The sequence below is a fragment of the Pongo abelii genome, chromosome 19 (assembly GCF_028885655.2).
Source record: "Pongo abelii isolate AG06213 chromosome 19, NHGRI_mPonAbe1-v2.0_pri, whole genome shotgun sequence".
Classification (NCBI taxonomy): domain Eukaryota; kingdom Metazoa; phylum Chordata; class Mammalia; order Primates; family Hominidae; genus Pongo; species Pongo abelii.
This window is the reverse complement of record NC_072004.2, coordinates 74,208,805-74,224,481: the sequence shown is the minus strand read 5'-3', so window position 1 is coordinate 74,224,481 and position 15,677 is coordinate 74,208,805. Positions and strand designations below refer to the sequence as shown.

The window sequence follows — 15,677 nt, the reverse complement described above, 5'->3', positions numbered from 1 at the left end:
CATTCCTAGGAAGGGATATGGCCAGGGCACAGCCTGGGTGCCCAGGGCTCCCCCATCATGGCTCACAACGCATTTTTATCAGGCCACGCAGTGGTTGCAGAGCCTGCGAGGTGGATATTATCCTGCCCATTTAACAGCAGAGAAAGCCCAGGACAAATGGCTTGCCTGAGGCCACCCAGTGTTCTCCACAGCCCCAGCCTCCCCTCTTCTGTCTGGGCTCCAATCTACTCTGTAAGCACTGCGTTGGTCCAGGACAAGCGGGGAGGGAAGCAGCATAGGATGTGTGCATACATGAGTGTATGTGTGAGTATGTGTATGTGAGAGTGTGTGTGTCTATGAGTGTGTGTGTATGAGTGTGTATTTGAGTGTGTGTCTGTTTGTGAGTGTATGTGTATGTGTGTGTCCAAGAGTGTCTGTGAGTGTATTGGTATGTGTATGTCAGTGTATGCGTGTATGTATGTGTGTACATATAAGTGTGTGTGTATGTGTGTATCTGTATGTGAGTGTGTGTACATGAATGGGTAAATATGAGTGTATGAGTGTTATATATGTGTGTATTTGAGTGTGTGTGTCTGAGTGTGTATGTGTTTGTGTGAGTGTGTATGTGAGTGTCTGTATATGTATGTGTGTATTTGTGTGTGTGTGTCTGAGTGTGTCTGTGTGTGTATGTGTGTAGGTGTATGTGTGTATGTGTTTGTGTGAGTGTGTATGTGAGTGTCTGTATATGTATGTGTGTCTGAGTGTGGGTGTAATGTATGCATATGTGAGTGTATGTGTGTCTGTGTGTATTTGAGTGTGTCTGAGTGCCTGTGTCTGTGTGTGTATGTGAGTGTGTGTAGGGATATGTATGTGTGTGTATATGTGAGTGTGTGAGGGTGGTATATGTGTGTGTATTTGAGTGTGAGTGTGTGTGTGTAGGGTGTGTGTGTATATGTGAGAGTGAGAGTGTGTATGTGAGTGTGTGTGTGTCTGTATATGTGAGCGTGTGCACACATGCATGGTGTATGTATATGTACATCTCTCCTCCAGGTCACTAGTTCAAGCGGGGACACTCCTCTGATCTGTCTCCAAAGAGCAACTCAAGTGCCTCATGTGGTCCCCAGGGCGTGTAACTGCGTCTGCTTTCTGCTTTGATCCCCTCTTCAACTCCTACTGTCCAGAAGCTTCCTGTACTCCCTCACCCACTACCTCATCAATCTCTGCCCTGCCCAGGGTCTACAGGGACACTTCAAATTATGGTTGGCTTGTAGGGGGGGCTCCAGCAATAGACATTGGATCATTGGGGTGGTTAGCAGGACTCCTCCTGCTCCCAGGGTTTGCACTGACTTTTAAAAATTATTATTATTACTACTATTACTATTATGAGAGACTGGGGTATCACTATGTTGCCCAGGCTGGTCTTGAACTCCTGAGCTTAAGGGGTTCTCCTGCCTCAGCCTCCTGAGTAGCTGGGACTACAGGCATGCACCCCACACCCCGATGCACTGACTTTTGCAAGCTCTTCCCCACTTTGGTGATGGGCCACCTGTTACTGACCCCTCACATGGTGCCCATATCAAAGCCCTTGGCACTTCAGTGGAGGCACTGGAGGGAGAGGAGGAAAAGAGAAGTGGGTGGCACAGATGGATGTGGGCAAGGTGCCAGTAAAGAGTGTGTGGGCAGCGAGAAGAGGACATGCTATCTGTAACAGATACCTGGGGCTCCAGAAGCCCTGGGGTGGATCCTGCCTTCCGCAGGAGAACCTGAGATCAGCCAGGACACAGCAGACAGCCAGAGATAAGGACTAACCACCCACAGCCCGCTGGCACCTAGCTAGAGCCTGCCTAGACCTATTCCCAGAAGGGAACTGCATTTATGGAACACCTTCTGTGTGCCTGGCACGTGGCAGCCACTCTACCTCTGTCCTCTCCCAAAGTCGTTATCCCCATTGTACAGATGACGAAATTGAGGCTTAGCAAGGTTATTTAACTGGCCTAAGACACACACACGAAGTGGCTGAGCCAGGATTTCAACACAAAATTGTCTGGTTCCAGAACTTCCCACCCCAACAGGGAGGTGGGCAGACTCAGATCAGGAGGCAAGGGAAAGTGCAATTGTTGGGCCAGGTGGAGGAAGAGATGCTGCTTCCAAGAGAGGTTTTGGGGCTTTGCCCTCTAGAAAGGCAATCTGACATGAACGCAGGCCAGGCTGGTGGTAATGGTAGTGGTAGTGGCGTGGGGGGGGCTTCAATTTCTGTCTTGAGGTTGTGTGATGAGTAAGAGGCCAGGAAACTTGGTCCTTCACGGAGGCCTTGGTTTAGTCCTGGTGGGAAGGCAAAGCTGTCTGGATCCATTCCTGTCTGGATGCCCTGTTGAGGTGGGGACTAGGGAGGACGGCATAGCTTTTCCTTTAGAACAGTGGTTTCCAAAGTGGGTGTGCACCTAGGAGTGTGCAAGATGATCCTTTTGGGTATGGGAAGACAAAATTAGAATTTCTATTTATAGTTAAAAAATTAATCCTGGCATGGTGCAGTGACTCACACCTGTAATCTCAGCACATTGGGAGGCTGAGGCAAGTGGATCACTGGAGCCCAGGAGTTTAAGGCCAGCCTGGGCAACATGGCAAGACTCTATCTCTACAAAAAATTTTTAAAAAAATTATCCAGGTGTGGTGGCATGCAGCTATGGTCCCAGCTACTCTGGAGGCTGAGGCAGGAGGATGGCTTGAGCCTGGGAGGTCCAGCCTGCAGTGAGCTATGATCATGCTACTGCATTCCAGCCTGGGCAACAGAGGAAGACCCTGTCTCAAAATATGTTTATTTATTTATAAATAAATGAAAATAAAAATTCATCCCTATGTCTGTGATTTCTAATATGCATACTAATTAGGTGAATAACACAAATATAGTTTATGGGCAAATATTTATATAATTTTATATAGTCCATTGAAGGCTCTAATTTTTTTTTTTTTTTTTTTTTTTTTTTTTTTAATACGGAGTCTCGCTCTGTCGCCCAGGCTGGAGTGCAGTGGTGCAATCATGGCTCACTGCAACCTCTGCCTCCCGGGTTCAAGCGATTCTCGTGCCTCAGCCTCCCAAGTAGCTGGGATTACAGGCGCCCGCCGCCACTCCCGGCTAATTTTTCTATTTTTAGTAGAGACAGGGTTTCATCATATTGGCCAGGCTGGTCTTGAACTCCCGACCTTACATGATCTGCCCACCTTGGCCTCCGAAAGTGTTGGGATTACAGGTGTGAGCCATGGCACCTCGTCCAAGTTTTTTTTTTTTTTTTTTTTTTTAAATAGTCCATAAATAAGGTTTCCAGAACTAGGCACTGGTCAGTCGCAGGTGTGGAGGCAAAGCACCGCAGAGGGTGGGTGTAGATAGACTGGGAATAGCTGTTGGTGGCCCCTGCTGGTCATTATAGGAAGTGCAACATCACTCAGTGCAAAGCCTTATCTGCGGAAATTTGTAACACTCTTGAGTTTTGTTTTTCTCTGTGCCTTGACTCCCAAAACTCTGGGCTGAACACCACCATAGGAATACCTTGATTTTTGGGGAAGGAGAGATACTACCTACACCCTTATGACCTCTGAGGCTGAGGCAGGGAGGAAAGCAGAGCTAATTACAGACCTCAGAGAAGAAGGACTCATTCCCCTCTTGAGGTAGGGGGCAGCCCTTAACTGCTAGGGGATGCATTGCCGACCTTCAAACCTGCTTCCCTTCCCAGCTACTCCACTGCCAACCATTAGCACCTCTATTCCTTTGGGGAACAGCTTAGGACACACTGCACCTTTATTATGGCATTCAACTGTGCTACCAAGAAGCGCTTTTTGTATCTGTGTAACACACTCCTTCCCAACTTCAACCCCAGATTGCGAACTCTAGGAGGTCAGGGCCCTTATCTATCTCAGTATCACAAAAAGTGGTACCTTGCCTGGCACAGAAGAGGAGCATCCTATTCTGCATCAATAAATGTTTCTTCTCATTCTGTAATTGCACAAGGCTGTTGTGAGAATGAAACAATTTGTCAATTGTAAGGTCCTGAACAGATGTGAGAGGCTGGCATTCTGCAAGGCCTTTATTAGAGAGATACTTGTTGACCGACGAATGCAGTGGGGCAGCCGCTAAGAATAATGAGTTGGGCTCCACCTCCCCAGGTGGGCCAGAATCTGAGATCCCAGACTGTCCTGAGGATCCTAAATGGAATGGAAGGTTTGATGTGGGTTGCTATGGAGGTAATAATTGCTTGATTGAGAAGTAATTAATATCTTGTAGAGATTCAAGATCCTTCCTCTTCCAAAATACAAATAGCTGAGTAATTTCCAGCCCAGAGGTGGACAGGTGAGAGTGGAGGGTAGCCTTTATAATGGAAAGGGGAACTCTTCCTGAATTCAATTAGAAGGATTTTCTAGGCTGGGTGCAGTGGCTCATGCCTGCAATCCCAGCACTTTGGGAGGCTGAGGCGGGCAGATCACCTGAGGTCAGGAGTTCGAGACCAGCCTGATCAACGTGGAGAAACCCTGTCTCTACTAAAAATACAAAATTAGCCAGGCATGGTGGCGCATGCCTGTAATCCCAGCTACTCGGGAAGCTGAGGCAGGAGAATTGCTTGAATCCGGGAGGCAGAGGTTGCGGCGAGCCGAGATCGTGCCATTGCACCCCAGCCTGGGCAACAAGAGCGAAACTCCTCTCAAAAAATAAAAAAAAAAAAAAGAAGAAGAAGAAGGATTTTCTAGCTTGCAGATAGAGGAGAGAGCTGCAAGCAATGCGCTCCAAGAACCCTCTTTGTTTAGAGACCAAAGCCTGCAATTCCTGTCAAAGCTATCTGGGTTCGATGGCTTTCTTCTCTCAGTAAAAGCCTGGGTCACCTAAACAATGTGGTTTTCAGCAGTTTGGCCGCCTCTGTGGCTTTTCCCTATATCCAAACTTATACCCTTGGAACTCAGGGGAGAGCTGAGTCTTGGGACCCAGGGACCAGTCCCCTGCTTTCGGGTTAGATTCCCATTTCTGAGATTTCCAAGCACGTTTCCAGGATGTAATCATTTCTTTTCTTTTTGTTTCTTTTGAGACAGGGTCTCACTCTGTTGCCCAGGCTGGAGTGCAGTGTTGCAATCTCGGCTCACTGCAGCCTCAGCTTCCCAAGTAGCTGGGACTACAGGCGCGCGCTACCACGCCCAGCTAATTTTGTTTATTTTTATTTTTTGTAGCGATGGGGTTTCACTATGTTGCTTGGGCTAGTCTCGAACTCCTAGGCTCAACCGATGCTCCCGCCTTCGACTCCCAAAGTGTTGGGATTACAGGAGTGAGCCATCGCGCCCGGCCAAAGATGCAGTCCATTTATGATCTTAGGAATCCAGTTAGCAAGGAAAAGGGATGACTCTCACATTTTGTTGAGGGCAACTGGACGCGGTGGCGGAACGCCGAGGTCGGAGAAGTAGCGTAGCTGGCCCTAAATGCTAGTCGCACTGCACAGAGCTTCCCGTATTTGGAGGCCCAGCATCTTTTACTAGCAGATCTGGGGTGGAGCCGGAGGCTGGGCGAAGGCGGGCCAGTGGGTTTAACCCTTTATTTACTTTTTGGGCTGGGACTCTGAGGAAGGCTAGCCAGTTACTTCTTTATTCCATAGGCAGGGAAAGGACCAGGCCTCCCTCACCCAGACCTAAAAGAGGCTCTCGAATCCTTTCAGGAAGACATTTCCTCTTTTTTGTAAAATTTCTAGAAAGTCTGGAATCCAGATATCCACCCTCTGAGTCCTTAAAAAGCTGCCCCTGATCCCGAGGCCTTCTGGAGCTGGTATCCTGCTTCCTGGGAGTCTCTCTGAAGTCGTCCTATTCTTTTTCTCAACATGGAAGCAGGATAACGAGGAAAAGTGAGGCACGTCTGGAACTAGAACACGGGTCTAAGCCAAGATGGGTGGGCGGAGTAATCAAGCCGGTCTCATTAGTCACTTTTACTATCGCCCTTTTAAGGGATCCTTGGGAGCCGAGGGGCACCAGCGGGTACTGGTACCAGTCCTGCCTCCCTAACTGTTCCCAGTGGGACGCCAGCAGGGCGTCATGGTCTGTGCGGTGTCTCCCAAACCACTACCTGGCTGCCCCCGGACCAGCTGCTGGGAAAGACTACTTCCTCCGAGTTGTGCCGGCCTCCGCGTTCTCCTCCCCTCCCCTCTCCTCCGGGCCTCCGCCCTCTCGCGGAGAGGCCTCGCCGCTTTAAGAGCCGGGCTAGCGATTGACAAGCAATAAACGCTGAGCGCCCGGCTGCGCTGGAGCCGCCCGGAGCTAGGGGCTCCCCGGGGCGCAGGTAGGCGTCCCCCGGCCCCCGGGCCAGCACCCACCCCAAGACCTCCGCCTCCTTTTCGTCCTGGCACGGCACTTAGGACCCTATTCACTGGTTTAAACTCCACAGACCCCTTTCACCCAGGCCCGTTCCCTCCCTGTCCACCCGCCCCCGCCCCTGGGCCCTCTTTCTGGGGTGCTGGTTGGGAGAACCAAGCCCCGCTGCCCATTGACACTGGTCCCCGCCCCTGCGGTAGGGGCTCCAAAGTGGCTTCAGGCACCAAGGTGGTGAGCTGTGAGGGGCCCGGGTATCCGCGCGGCCTCCCCGGGGGCTGTGCGGGTTGGGGGGACTTAGAAGCCCGGCATTACGTAAGAACCGTGCTGTTAGCGCTTCCGGGGGTTGGGGAGCGAGACAGAGGTCGCGCTGGGTCCCGGTGGCCCCCTGGTCCCCCTAGGCAGCCAACACCACAATCTTCCCTGGGAGGGGGTCCGCAGAAGGGGGCGCGCTGCTTCTCCCGCTTCCCAGGCTGTAGCGGGGCGGGTCGGGAGCCAGGGTTAGGGTCTGGAGACTTGGGAGGGGACCGGTGCCAGAAGCGAAGAGCTAGGGTTAGAAAGTTAGGTCAATTAAGGGGGGGGGGTGCGGATAAAGACGGGGTGGGGGTTGGTGGCCGGGGCAGTCATTTAGTGACCTCATCCCTGGTCTCTGGCGGGCGCGCACGCAGAGAGCCTTCTTTGATGGCTCACAACACGCCCCCCTCCCCCAGGTCCTAGCGCCCAGGGTGTTAGGGCTGGGTCCGTTGGGGCAGGGGTGGTCTGATTGTCCAAGCATGCACGTCCGCCTGGCCTTTCGATCCCATCCTCTGGCCCTCAGTTCTGTCCAGACCTCCCCGCGACCTCTCGCTCTCCAAAGCGCCTTTGTCAGACCTTTCTTCTCCGCACCTCTTTGTATGTGTATGGATGGAGGGATGGGTGGGAGGTTGGAAGAAACCTCTCCCTTTCACTGCTGGTCCGCTCGCCTACGGACACTATGGGTGATGTGGATATCTCGGAGGCAGAGCTGAGGGGGCATCTGGGCCCAGGCTTTTGGAAGCCGAGGTGCAGGTTCCCAGATGTCTGGGTGCAGGACCTTGGCACGGAGCCAGGCTAGCTTGCCTGGCACTGCCGTTCTCCTGTGGGCACAGCCAGGCCCCGCCCTCTCAGAGGCTTGGACGGGCGTGGGGGAGCAAAGCCAGCCGATGCCGTGGGAACCGACTCCCCGGGAGAAAACCCAGGCAGGCTGGGCAAGACTTTCGAGGGCAGGGATTTCATACAGGATCCTCCCTGCGTTTTCCCACCCTCCACGCTCTAGGGAAGGAGGACTTCTAGAGTCTCTTCTCTGACCCTGTGAGGGAGAGCAGCGCCAGCCAGGAGAAGGCTCCAGGTCATGAAGGCCTGGGAGGGGGAGGGAAGGGATCCTTCCTCCCTGCTCTCTAGGAGTAGAGATTGGCACCAGGGGAACGGGCCAGCGCAGTGGATCCTGGGCATTTCTTCCAGCCTGGGTGTAGCCTGAATAGGGGTGCCCTTCCTCTCCCTGAAAGCACCTTTCTTCCATGTCCTCAGGGGCAGAGCTGGGAGGAAAGGGAACCATCCCCCTCACTTTTGTAATTTCTTTCACCTGAGCTCAGGTGACCGGCTCAGGCCTGAGAAGGGAATGGGAGCAGAGAGGGTTTTATTGAAATCAGGTACTAGTCCTCTGGGAAGAATCCTCTTTGGGGGGAGGTGGAGTTGCTGTGGTTCCCCCCCCACCCAGGACTTAGCAGGCATTCAGTCCTAAAGTGGGCACTGCCAGATGCTTCCCCCCACTCCCCACCCCTGCTGTGAGCCACTGCCTCCTGTTGTCATGGCAACTGGGAATTAGGGTTTTATCCAGCAGCACATGCCCAGGAAGGCAAAGGGAAGAAGGGTGGGGGGTAACCCCCTGCCCTCTCCTGGGAGAACGAGGGAGCCACTCCTATCCTGGGGATGGAATGGAAACTGGGGCTGTAGACTCCATGCTTGGTTCTGCCCAGAGCACTTGGTCTCCTTGTGCCAGCTCTGAGCTAAGAAAGGGAGAGAGGAGAGAGAGCCAGCCAGAGGGGCCATGGAGAGGTAGATATCACTTCTGTCAGCCCCCCAGATAAATGTGGAACATCGACGCTTTGGTAGGCCTAGGTTCCAGAAGCAAATGAAATCAATGTGGGTCTGACTCTCAGGGAACCTACAGTCTGGGAGTACTCATGTTTTCTACTTTGGCTCAAATTCTGGACTCTTTTATTATTTTTAAAATTACTCTTTTTTTTTTTTTAAAGACAGGTTCTTGCTCTGTTGCCCAGGCAGGTGTGCAGTGGCGCAATCATGGCTCACCATAGCCTTGACCTCCTGGGCTCAAGAGATCCCCCTGCCTCAGCCCCACAAGTAGCTGGGATCATAGGCATGCACCACCACACCTGGATAATTTTTAATTTTTTTGTAGAGATGGGGGTCTTGCCGTGTTGCCCAGGTGGGTCTCAAACTCCTGGGCTCAGGTGATTCTCCTGCCTCAGCCTCCTAAAGTGCTGGGATTATAGGCGTGAGCCACCTTGCTCAGCCAAATTATATTCTTATGCTCTAAAAATTCTACTTGTTTCCTCTTCAAAAAACAAAAAAGACAGCAGGAAGAAACACTTTATTTATATACTTATTTTTGAGTCATAAAACCTGGATTTTCATTTTAGCTCTCCTTATTAGCTTTGTGAACTTGGGCAAATCAGTTAACCTCCATTATCCTCCCTAGTCTCCTTCTCCTCAGAGAAATAGGCAAGTAATACCTGCTCTTCCTGCTTGCCAGGACTGCTGGAATCATTGTTGTTCTCCAACCCCCACTTTCTGGGCAGCACCTTCTCCCCTACCTTTCTGGCTTGTCCTGAAGGGGAGGCTCTTCCTATTCTCTTCCCCATTGCTTTGCCCTTGTATCTGCTCATCCTCCTCTCTCCCCTCTCCAGGAGAGACGTTTCAGAGCCCTTGCCTCCTTCACCATGCCGGTTGCCGCCACCAACTCTGAGACTGGTAAGAAGGGGGTGAGGATGTTAGCTTATTTCAGTGGTTCAGAGGGTGCCAGGCGAGGACGTAGGGGTGGGCACTTGCACAGCTCCAGATAAGAACCAACTGGCTCCACTGCTGTCCACCCTACCACTCAGCCATTCCTTCTGGCAGCTGCTGTGGCCATCTCCTCTGTGTGGGTTCCTGTGCTGGAACGAAGAAGAGAAGGAATAAGACCCATACCTGCTCCAGTGTAGGGCTGGAGCACAACTCACCTCCGTGGAGGGCAGGGGATGCATGCTCCAGAGGTGACCCATACTATTGCTGGAGGGCAGTGGCATAGGACCAGGCCTTGAGGAGGTGGCCCCGGAGCTGGGCCTTGGAGAAGGGCTTGGGGGTGGAGGGATTACAGCAGCACAGCCTGGGGCTGAGAAGTCCATAATCGCTGCCCACTAGGCCAGCATGTGCCAGAGGTGGACAGGGTGTACTGGGGGTCAGGAAGCTGTGAGTGAAGGAACGAGAATACCAGGTCAGGATACGTGGACGTGGCTCTGTAGGAGGCATTAGGACAAGGGAGTGGGCCACTCAGACAAACTAGCAAAGCCTCAGTGGCAAACTGCTTAACCTCTTGGAGCTCACATTCTTCTGTAAAGAGGCTGCTGTGAGACGCAAAGGCTATAATGGGAGAGCACGTTACTTTTAGGAATAGTCATAATTATTATGCTGCTGTTGCTGCCACTGCCACCAAGTTGTTGTTTTTGAGACAAGTTCTGGCTCTTTAGCCTAGGCTGGAGTACAGTGGCGCAAGCTTGGCTCACTACAACCTCTGCCTACCAGCCTCAAGCCATTCTCCCACCTCAGCCTCCCAAGTAGCTGGGACTACAGGTGTGCACCACCATGCCCAGCTAATTTTTGACAAAAATGTTGCCCATGCTGGTCTCAAACTCCTGAGCTCAAGTGCTCCACCTGCCTCGACCTCCCAAAGTACTGGGATTACAGGTGTGAGCCACTGTGCCTGGCCTGAGTTGTTATTTTGGCATTAACCCTGTGTCCTTGAAACAGTCACCTCCCTTTGAAGACCTGAGATTTCCCTAAGATAAGATGATGGGACAAGATCAGTGTTCTTAACTTTTTTCTTTTTTTTGATATGGAATCTCACTCTGTTGCCCAGGCTGGAGGGCAGTGGTGGGATCTCGACTCACTGCAACCTTCACCTCCCAGGTTCAAGTGATTCTCCTGCCTTAGCCTCCCAAGTAGCTGGAATTACAGGCACCTGCTATCATGCCCGGCTAATTTTTGTATTTTTGTAGAGACTGGGTTTCACCATGTTGGCCAGGCTGCCCTGACCTCAGGTGATCCACCTGCCTTGGCCTCCCAAAGTGCTGGGATTACAGGCATGAGCCACCACACCTGGCCTGTTCTTAACTTTTATTGGTCCTGAGTCACTTAGAATCTGGTGACAGCAGTGAGCCCTCATCGTAGACATATACATCCATGCACAAAATGTACATTCTACTCTAGGGGCCCGTAGATTCCCGTAGTGCACGCAGGACCCCAGAAGGTTAAGTTCCCTGTGATAGAGGCCCTCTGAGGCCTGGGCAGCTGGGAACTGCTGTGGTTCTGCTCTGAGTTGTCTGAACCTCCCCCTGCCTGGATGCCTCCCTCCCATGCAGCTCCTTCTCTTGCTCTAGGCCCTGCTACTGCCTCTGCCAGAGGTTCCAGGGCTGCCACTTTGGGTAGAATGATTCCTCTGTGCCTCCTCTCTGAGAAAGTGAAGGGAGTGAGCCAGAGCTTAAACTGTGGTACACTTGTCCAGGAAAGGCCTCTTCTCCTTGCAGTGGAGGGATGGCACCAATGTCCCCAGCTTCTGCAGCATCGGAGGGCTCAGTCCCCCATCTCCTGTCCAGCCTGCTGGGCTCCCTGGGGTCTCCCCGCCTCTTTCAGCCTGCCTAGGCCCCACTGTAAGCTGCTTAGGCGTTAATTAAACCCACCCCTGAGCCTGTGCTTAATGGCCTCTCCATCCGGGGCTGCCGAGTAAACCCATCAATAGTGCCTGACTGGGGCGTAGGAGGAGGAGCAGCCCAGCAATTTGGCTTCCTTGTTGCAGACCACTTGATGGGGGTGTGGTGGGGGAGGATGGGGGACAGGGAGTGGAGCCTTGGGGTGTGGCGGTGGGTTCTACTTCCTCAAAGGACTCCTGGGGCTCCTGCTCCCCTTCATGTTGTTTGAGGGGCTGCTCCTGGCTTCTCATATTCAAAGGAAGCAGTACAAAGTGTTTCTCTTCTTTCAGGCAGCCTCTGTCCTATCCCGAGCTACATTAGCTCCCAGCTCCAAAAATCTAATGGTGGGTTCTGCCCCTTATTATCTGGTGGTCATTATACTTCCCACAGGATAGAGAGATAGCTGTGTCCCTGCCTCTGAGTTCAGGCTCCCCTTCCCTCCTCCTTCCCTGGGAGATCCCTGCCTTGGACTCTGCAAAGGGCAAAGCTAAAAAGGTCCTTTTTCCGCCCTTCCCCATGGGTCAGTATGGTTGAAGGGAGGGAAAGGGTGACCCCATATCTACTTTGGGTAAAGTCAGGGGCCGTTTTCCTGAGAGTTGGGAGATAAATCGGCAGTGGCACTGGGCTGAGAACTTAGAGATCCTGAACCTGGCATCTCCTGACCTGAAGCCTTGCTCCCTCTTCCCCTGTCACCAGATTCCCTCCCTTTTTTGGATCAAGGCTGGGATATGTGGCTGCTTTCAGGTGGAGCTGTCCCTTTAAATCTCTCCTCCATCCCTGGGTTACTGTCCTGGTGTGTAATTCTACTGCCATGGCAACCAGGGGTGCAATGCGACCTGGTGCCACTCCTCAGGGAATGGCTGAGTGGAGGCTGCAGTACCCTGATGGTGGCCTCTTGGGCACAAGATCTCAGAGGAATGGGGTCACCGGGGCGGAGCTGAGTCCCTCCCTTCTGCCCACACTTTTCCCTGTGTGCAAATGTGCCCTCACTTTTCCTTTCTGGGGAACTGAGTTCCAAGATGCCTGACTTGCTCCCTGGGCATCACCCCCTTCATCAAGGGGGAAGAGCTCATGGGAGATGGGGGAGGGGAAGAAGCTTCTGTGAGGCGAGGGGTAAGCAGGGCTGGGCACCATCCCTACCCACAGCGATGCCACCTCCCCCACGTACCCTGCCTCCCAGTGGCTGACCAAGGGCGGGTAGGGGGAGGCGTCTGAGGCTTGAGGTATTTGCCCCGAGCACAAGTGAGGCTGCCTCCTGGTGGAGGGCTGAGTCGTTCTTGGGGACTTCCTTCGACTGAGGGACCATTGTAAAGGAAACAGGGCCTGGAGAGGGGACTGAGAGCAGAGGTAAGAGGGCATAGGGAGGAGGTGGCATGGGGTGTATTAGAGGAGGGGCTTCTAGAAAAGAGGGTACAGGGACAAGATGGGCCAAGACTTTTCTCCCTCGGGTCTCCTGAAGCTGGCTGTGAGGGGAGGGTCTCGGGGTACCGCGCCAGTCTTGAAGGGGCAGCATGCCTACCGCCTCCCCAAAACTTCCTGTTAGCCGCCTCCTCCCCATCCCCACCGACACTGACATGCTGGGGATTGGGCAATCTGTGGGACTAGGGCTCCCTCCCACCATCCTTCTCCCACCCGGGTTACCTCCTGCTCTGCACCGCGAAGCGCCAGTCGGGGCTTTAGCCAATCAGCAAGGCGGTCACGGCGGCTGAGCCTTGCCATTGGCTGGTTCCTCAGAGGGCGCTCTCCGACTCCCGCCTTCCCCAGCCCGGCCAGGCTCTGGCTGGGGAGGCGGCAGACGGCGGCGTGTAGGACACTCCGGGAGTCCTCGGGTCTGGGGGCCGCCATGGCAGGCAGCCCAGGCAGCGGGGTCTCCTTGGAGGGTATATCCCTGGAGTCTTCTGAGGAAGCGGAGCTCCAGAGGGAAGGTAGGGAAGGGGGGGCCAGATGGGGGCGGGGCTGCTGGCCCATTAGCCTACCTTCCTCCAGCAGAGTCGGGGCATCTGGGGAGGGTGGCCTGGGAGAGGTCATCTGAGGGCACCTTCAGGAGAGCTGTCCTGGGCAGAGGGCACCAACTCCCTTGGCTCAGTCCTCCCCCAGATAACTGACGGAGGGAATCTGGCATACCCTGGCAGGAAGGGGAGGGTCCCTGCCCTGGCCTTTTTCAGAGCCCACTGAGGGCCTCGCAGGTCTCTGACCAATGCCAAGCCCCAGCCTGGGCAAGAGGGTCTGAAGGGCAAGCTTGGACTTTTTTTCTGGAGAAGGCAGGGAGCAGGAGGAGATGGAGTCCAGGAGTCCCTGAACCATCTCTGCCAGCTCCAGTTCCAGTGCCCCCTCCTCCCCACTCCTGTTCCTTCCTGGAGGAGGGGGGCACTGACAAGAGCATTGAGAGGCGCCAGGGGTGCATCCTCCCCCGTCCTCCGTGGCTTGGGTGCTGTTATGCAGATGCAGGCATGGGCGGCATGGTGGCAGAGTAATGATACCCCTCACCCATCTCTGCCCCCAGCTGGGCACATTCTGCTTCTCGCTTCCTTTCCCCGGAACTTGCCACAGCCTGGAACTCCCACCTCTGCCAGTGAGTGAAGGCAGCCCCCACCTCAGGTCTCGGGGGCGTTGTTGCGGCCCAGCTGCAGGTGTTATCGTGTCCTCCGTTATGTCCCATTCCGGGCTGAGAGTTTGCTTATCCCTGTGATGACTTGGTGTGATCTCGGCCTTTGGGTCACACCGAGGCCTCCAGTGCCTGTTTCCCTAGCTCCTGCCAGCGTTCCAGGCCTCAGCTTTGACTTCCTATCATCCATGTTAATTTCTCAGTGATTATAGATCATTGTCACTCAGAGCTGAAGGCCTGTAGACATCATCTAGCCCAATCCATCCATTTTACAGGCAGGAAAGACTGAGGCCAGTGACGGACAGTGACTTGTACAATGTCACACTGAATTAGTGGTGCTTAGACTGGAGGCTCTGCAGGCCCTGGCTCCTGTGTGGCTGCCTGCTTGACTCTGGGCCTGTACTCAGGGACTTGCTCCGAGTACTATCTGTCTCATCCTTGAGCCTGCCAGGTACAGGTGGCTGAGCCCTGGGCTTCAGCCCATCTAGAGGTTGAGGTTGAGTGAGGAGCTTGTGGTTTTTCTTTTCTTTTCTTTTCTTTTTTTTGAGACGGAGTCTTGCTCTGTCACCTAGGCTGGAGTGCAATGGCAGGATCTCAGCTTACTGCAACCTCCACCTCCCGGGTTCAAGCGATTTTCCTGCCTCGGCCTCCCGACTAGCTGGGATTACAGGTGCCTGCCACTACGCCCAGCTAATTTTTTGTATTTTTAGTAGAGACCGTGTTTCCCTATGTTGGCCAGGCTGGTCTCGAACTCTTGACCTCAGGCAGTCCACCCGCCTCAGCCTCCCAAAGTGCTGGGATTACAGGCATGAGCCACCGTGCCCGGCCAGAGACAGTCTTGCTCTGCCACCCAGGCTGGAGTGCAGTGGCGTGATCTCAGCTCACTGCAGTCTCTGCCTCACAGCTTCAAGCAGTTCTCCTGCCTCAGCCTCCTGAGTAGCTAGAATTACAGACCTACACCACTATACCTGGCTAATTTTGGTATTTTTAGTAGAGATGGGGTTTTGCCTTGTTGCCCAGGCTGGTCTTGAACTCCTGGCCTCAAGTGATCCACCCAACAGCTTGTGGTTTTCTGGTGCAGGGCAGGACCTGGAACCTGACACCTGCTTCCCTTTCTCCCTTCTCTCCACCTCAGAGTCTTCCAGCTGCCTGGAGCCTCCCACCTGCTCAGGCTGGCATTACCTAGGGTGGAGAGAACAGGCCAAGGAAGCTGTCCCCTTCCTTCAGGATCCCTGTCCCAGGCATTCAAGGGCCTGGGGTGCCTGTGCTGGGCAGGGAGGGGAATGTTGCCGGGGAGGGGCTGTCTTCTGTGGGACATGGGGATGGGGAAGTGGCAAGTATTGTGGTGTGTTTTGGTCTTCTGTACCCAGCTGGTACCTGTGTATCTCACTGCCCATACCTTCCCCCAGCCATGCAGCAAGTCCTGGACAACTTGGGATCCCTCCCCAATGCCACGGGGGCTGCAGAGCTGGACCTGATCTTCCTTCGAGGCATTATGGAAAGTCCCATAGTAAGATCCCTGGCCAAGGTACAGTGCTCCAGGGAGGTGGGCACAAGGGCACTGTGCTTGGGGAGGCACAGTAGGGGGTGGGCTATTAGCTACAGAGGGCCCTGGGAATGGGACATGTGGCACAAGAGGCCCCCCTGAAGGGGATTGTAGAAGAAAATCATGCCCAGGTGGTGACCTGAGTGGCTGCAGGTAGAGGGGCTGCCCCCACACCTGTCTGGTGAGTGCGTGGGTGGATGTTTGGTGACTGCCAGCTTGTGGAGTGTGTGATTGG

The 15,677-nt window shown here is 53.8% G+C and overlaps 1 protein-coding gene across 11 annotated transcripts in view; it reads left to right on the top strand.

Moving 5' to 3' along the window:
* Positions 1 to 4,113: 4,113 nt before the first annotated feature.
* The window catches only part of MPP2 (MAGUK p55 scaffold protein 2), a 34,832-nt gene continuing 23,268 nt past the window's right edge, over positions 4,114 to 15,677 (top strand). The window contains exons 1-3 of one of the 11 annotated variants that reach the window (XM_054537059.2): positions 4,114 to 4,215; positions 9,255 to 9,318; positions 15,306 to 15,424. In XM_054537059.2, coding sequence (XP_054393034.1) covers positions 4,114 to 4,215; positions 9,255 to 9,318; positions 15,306 to 15,424 — 285 coding nt within the window. Of the gene's footprint in view, positions 4,216 to 6,014; positions 6,281 to 6,961; positions 7,201 to 9,254; positions 9,319 to 13,029; positions 13,217 to 15,305; positions 15,425 to 15,677 lie in introns of those variants that run through there. The other 10 variants (XM_003778827.5, XM_002827458.6, XM_054537053.2 and 7 more) reach the window with 10 other exon arrangements.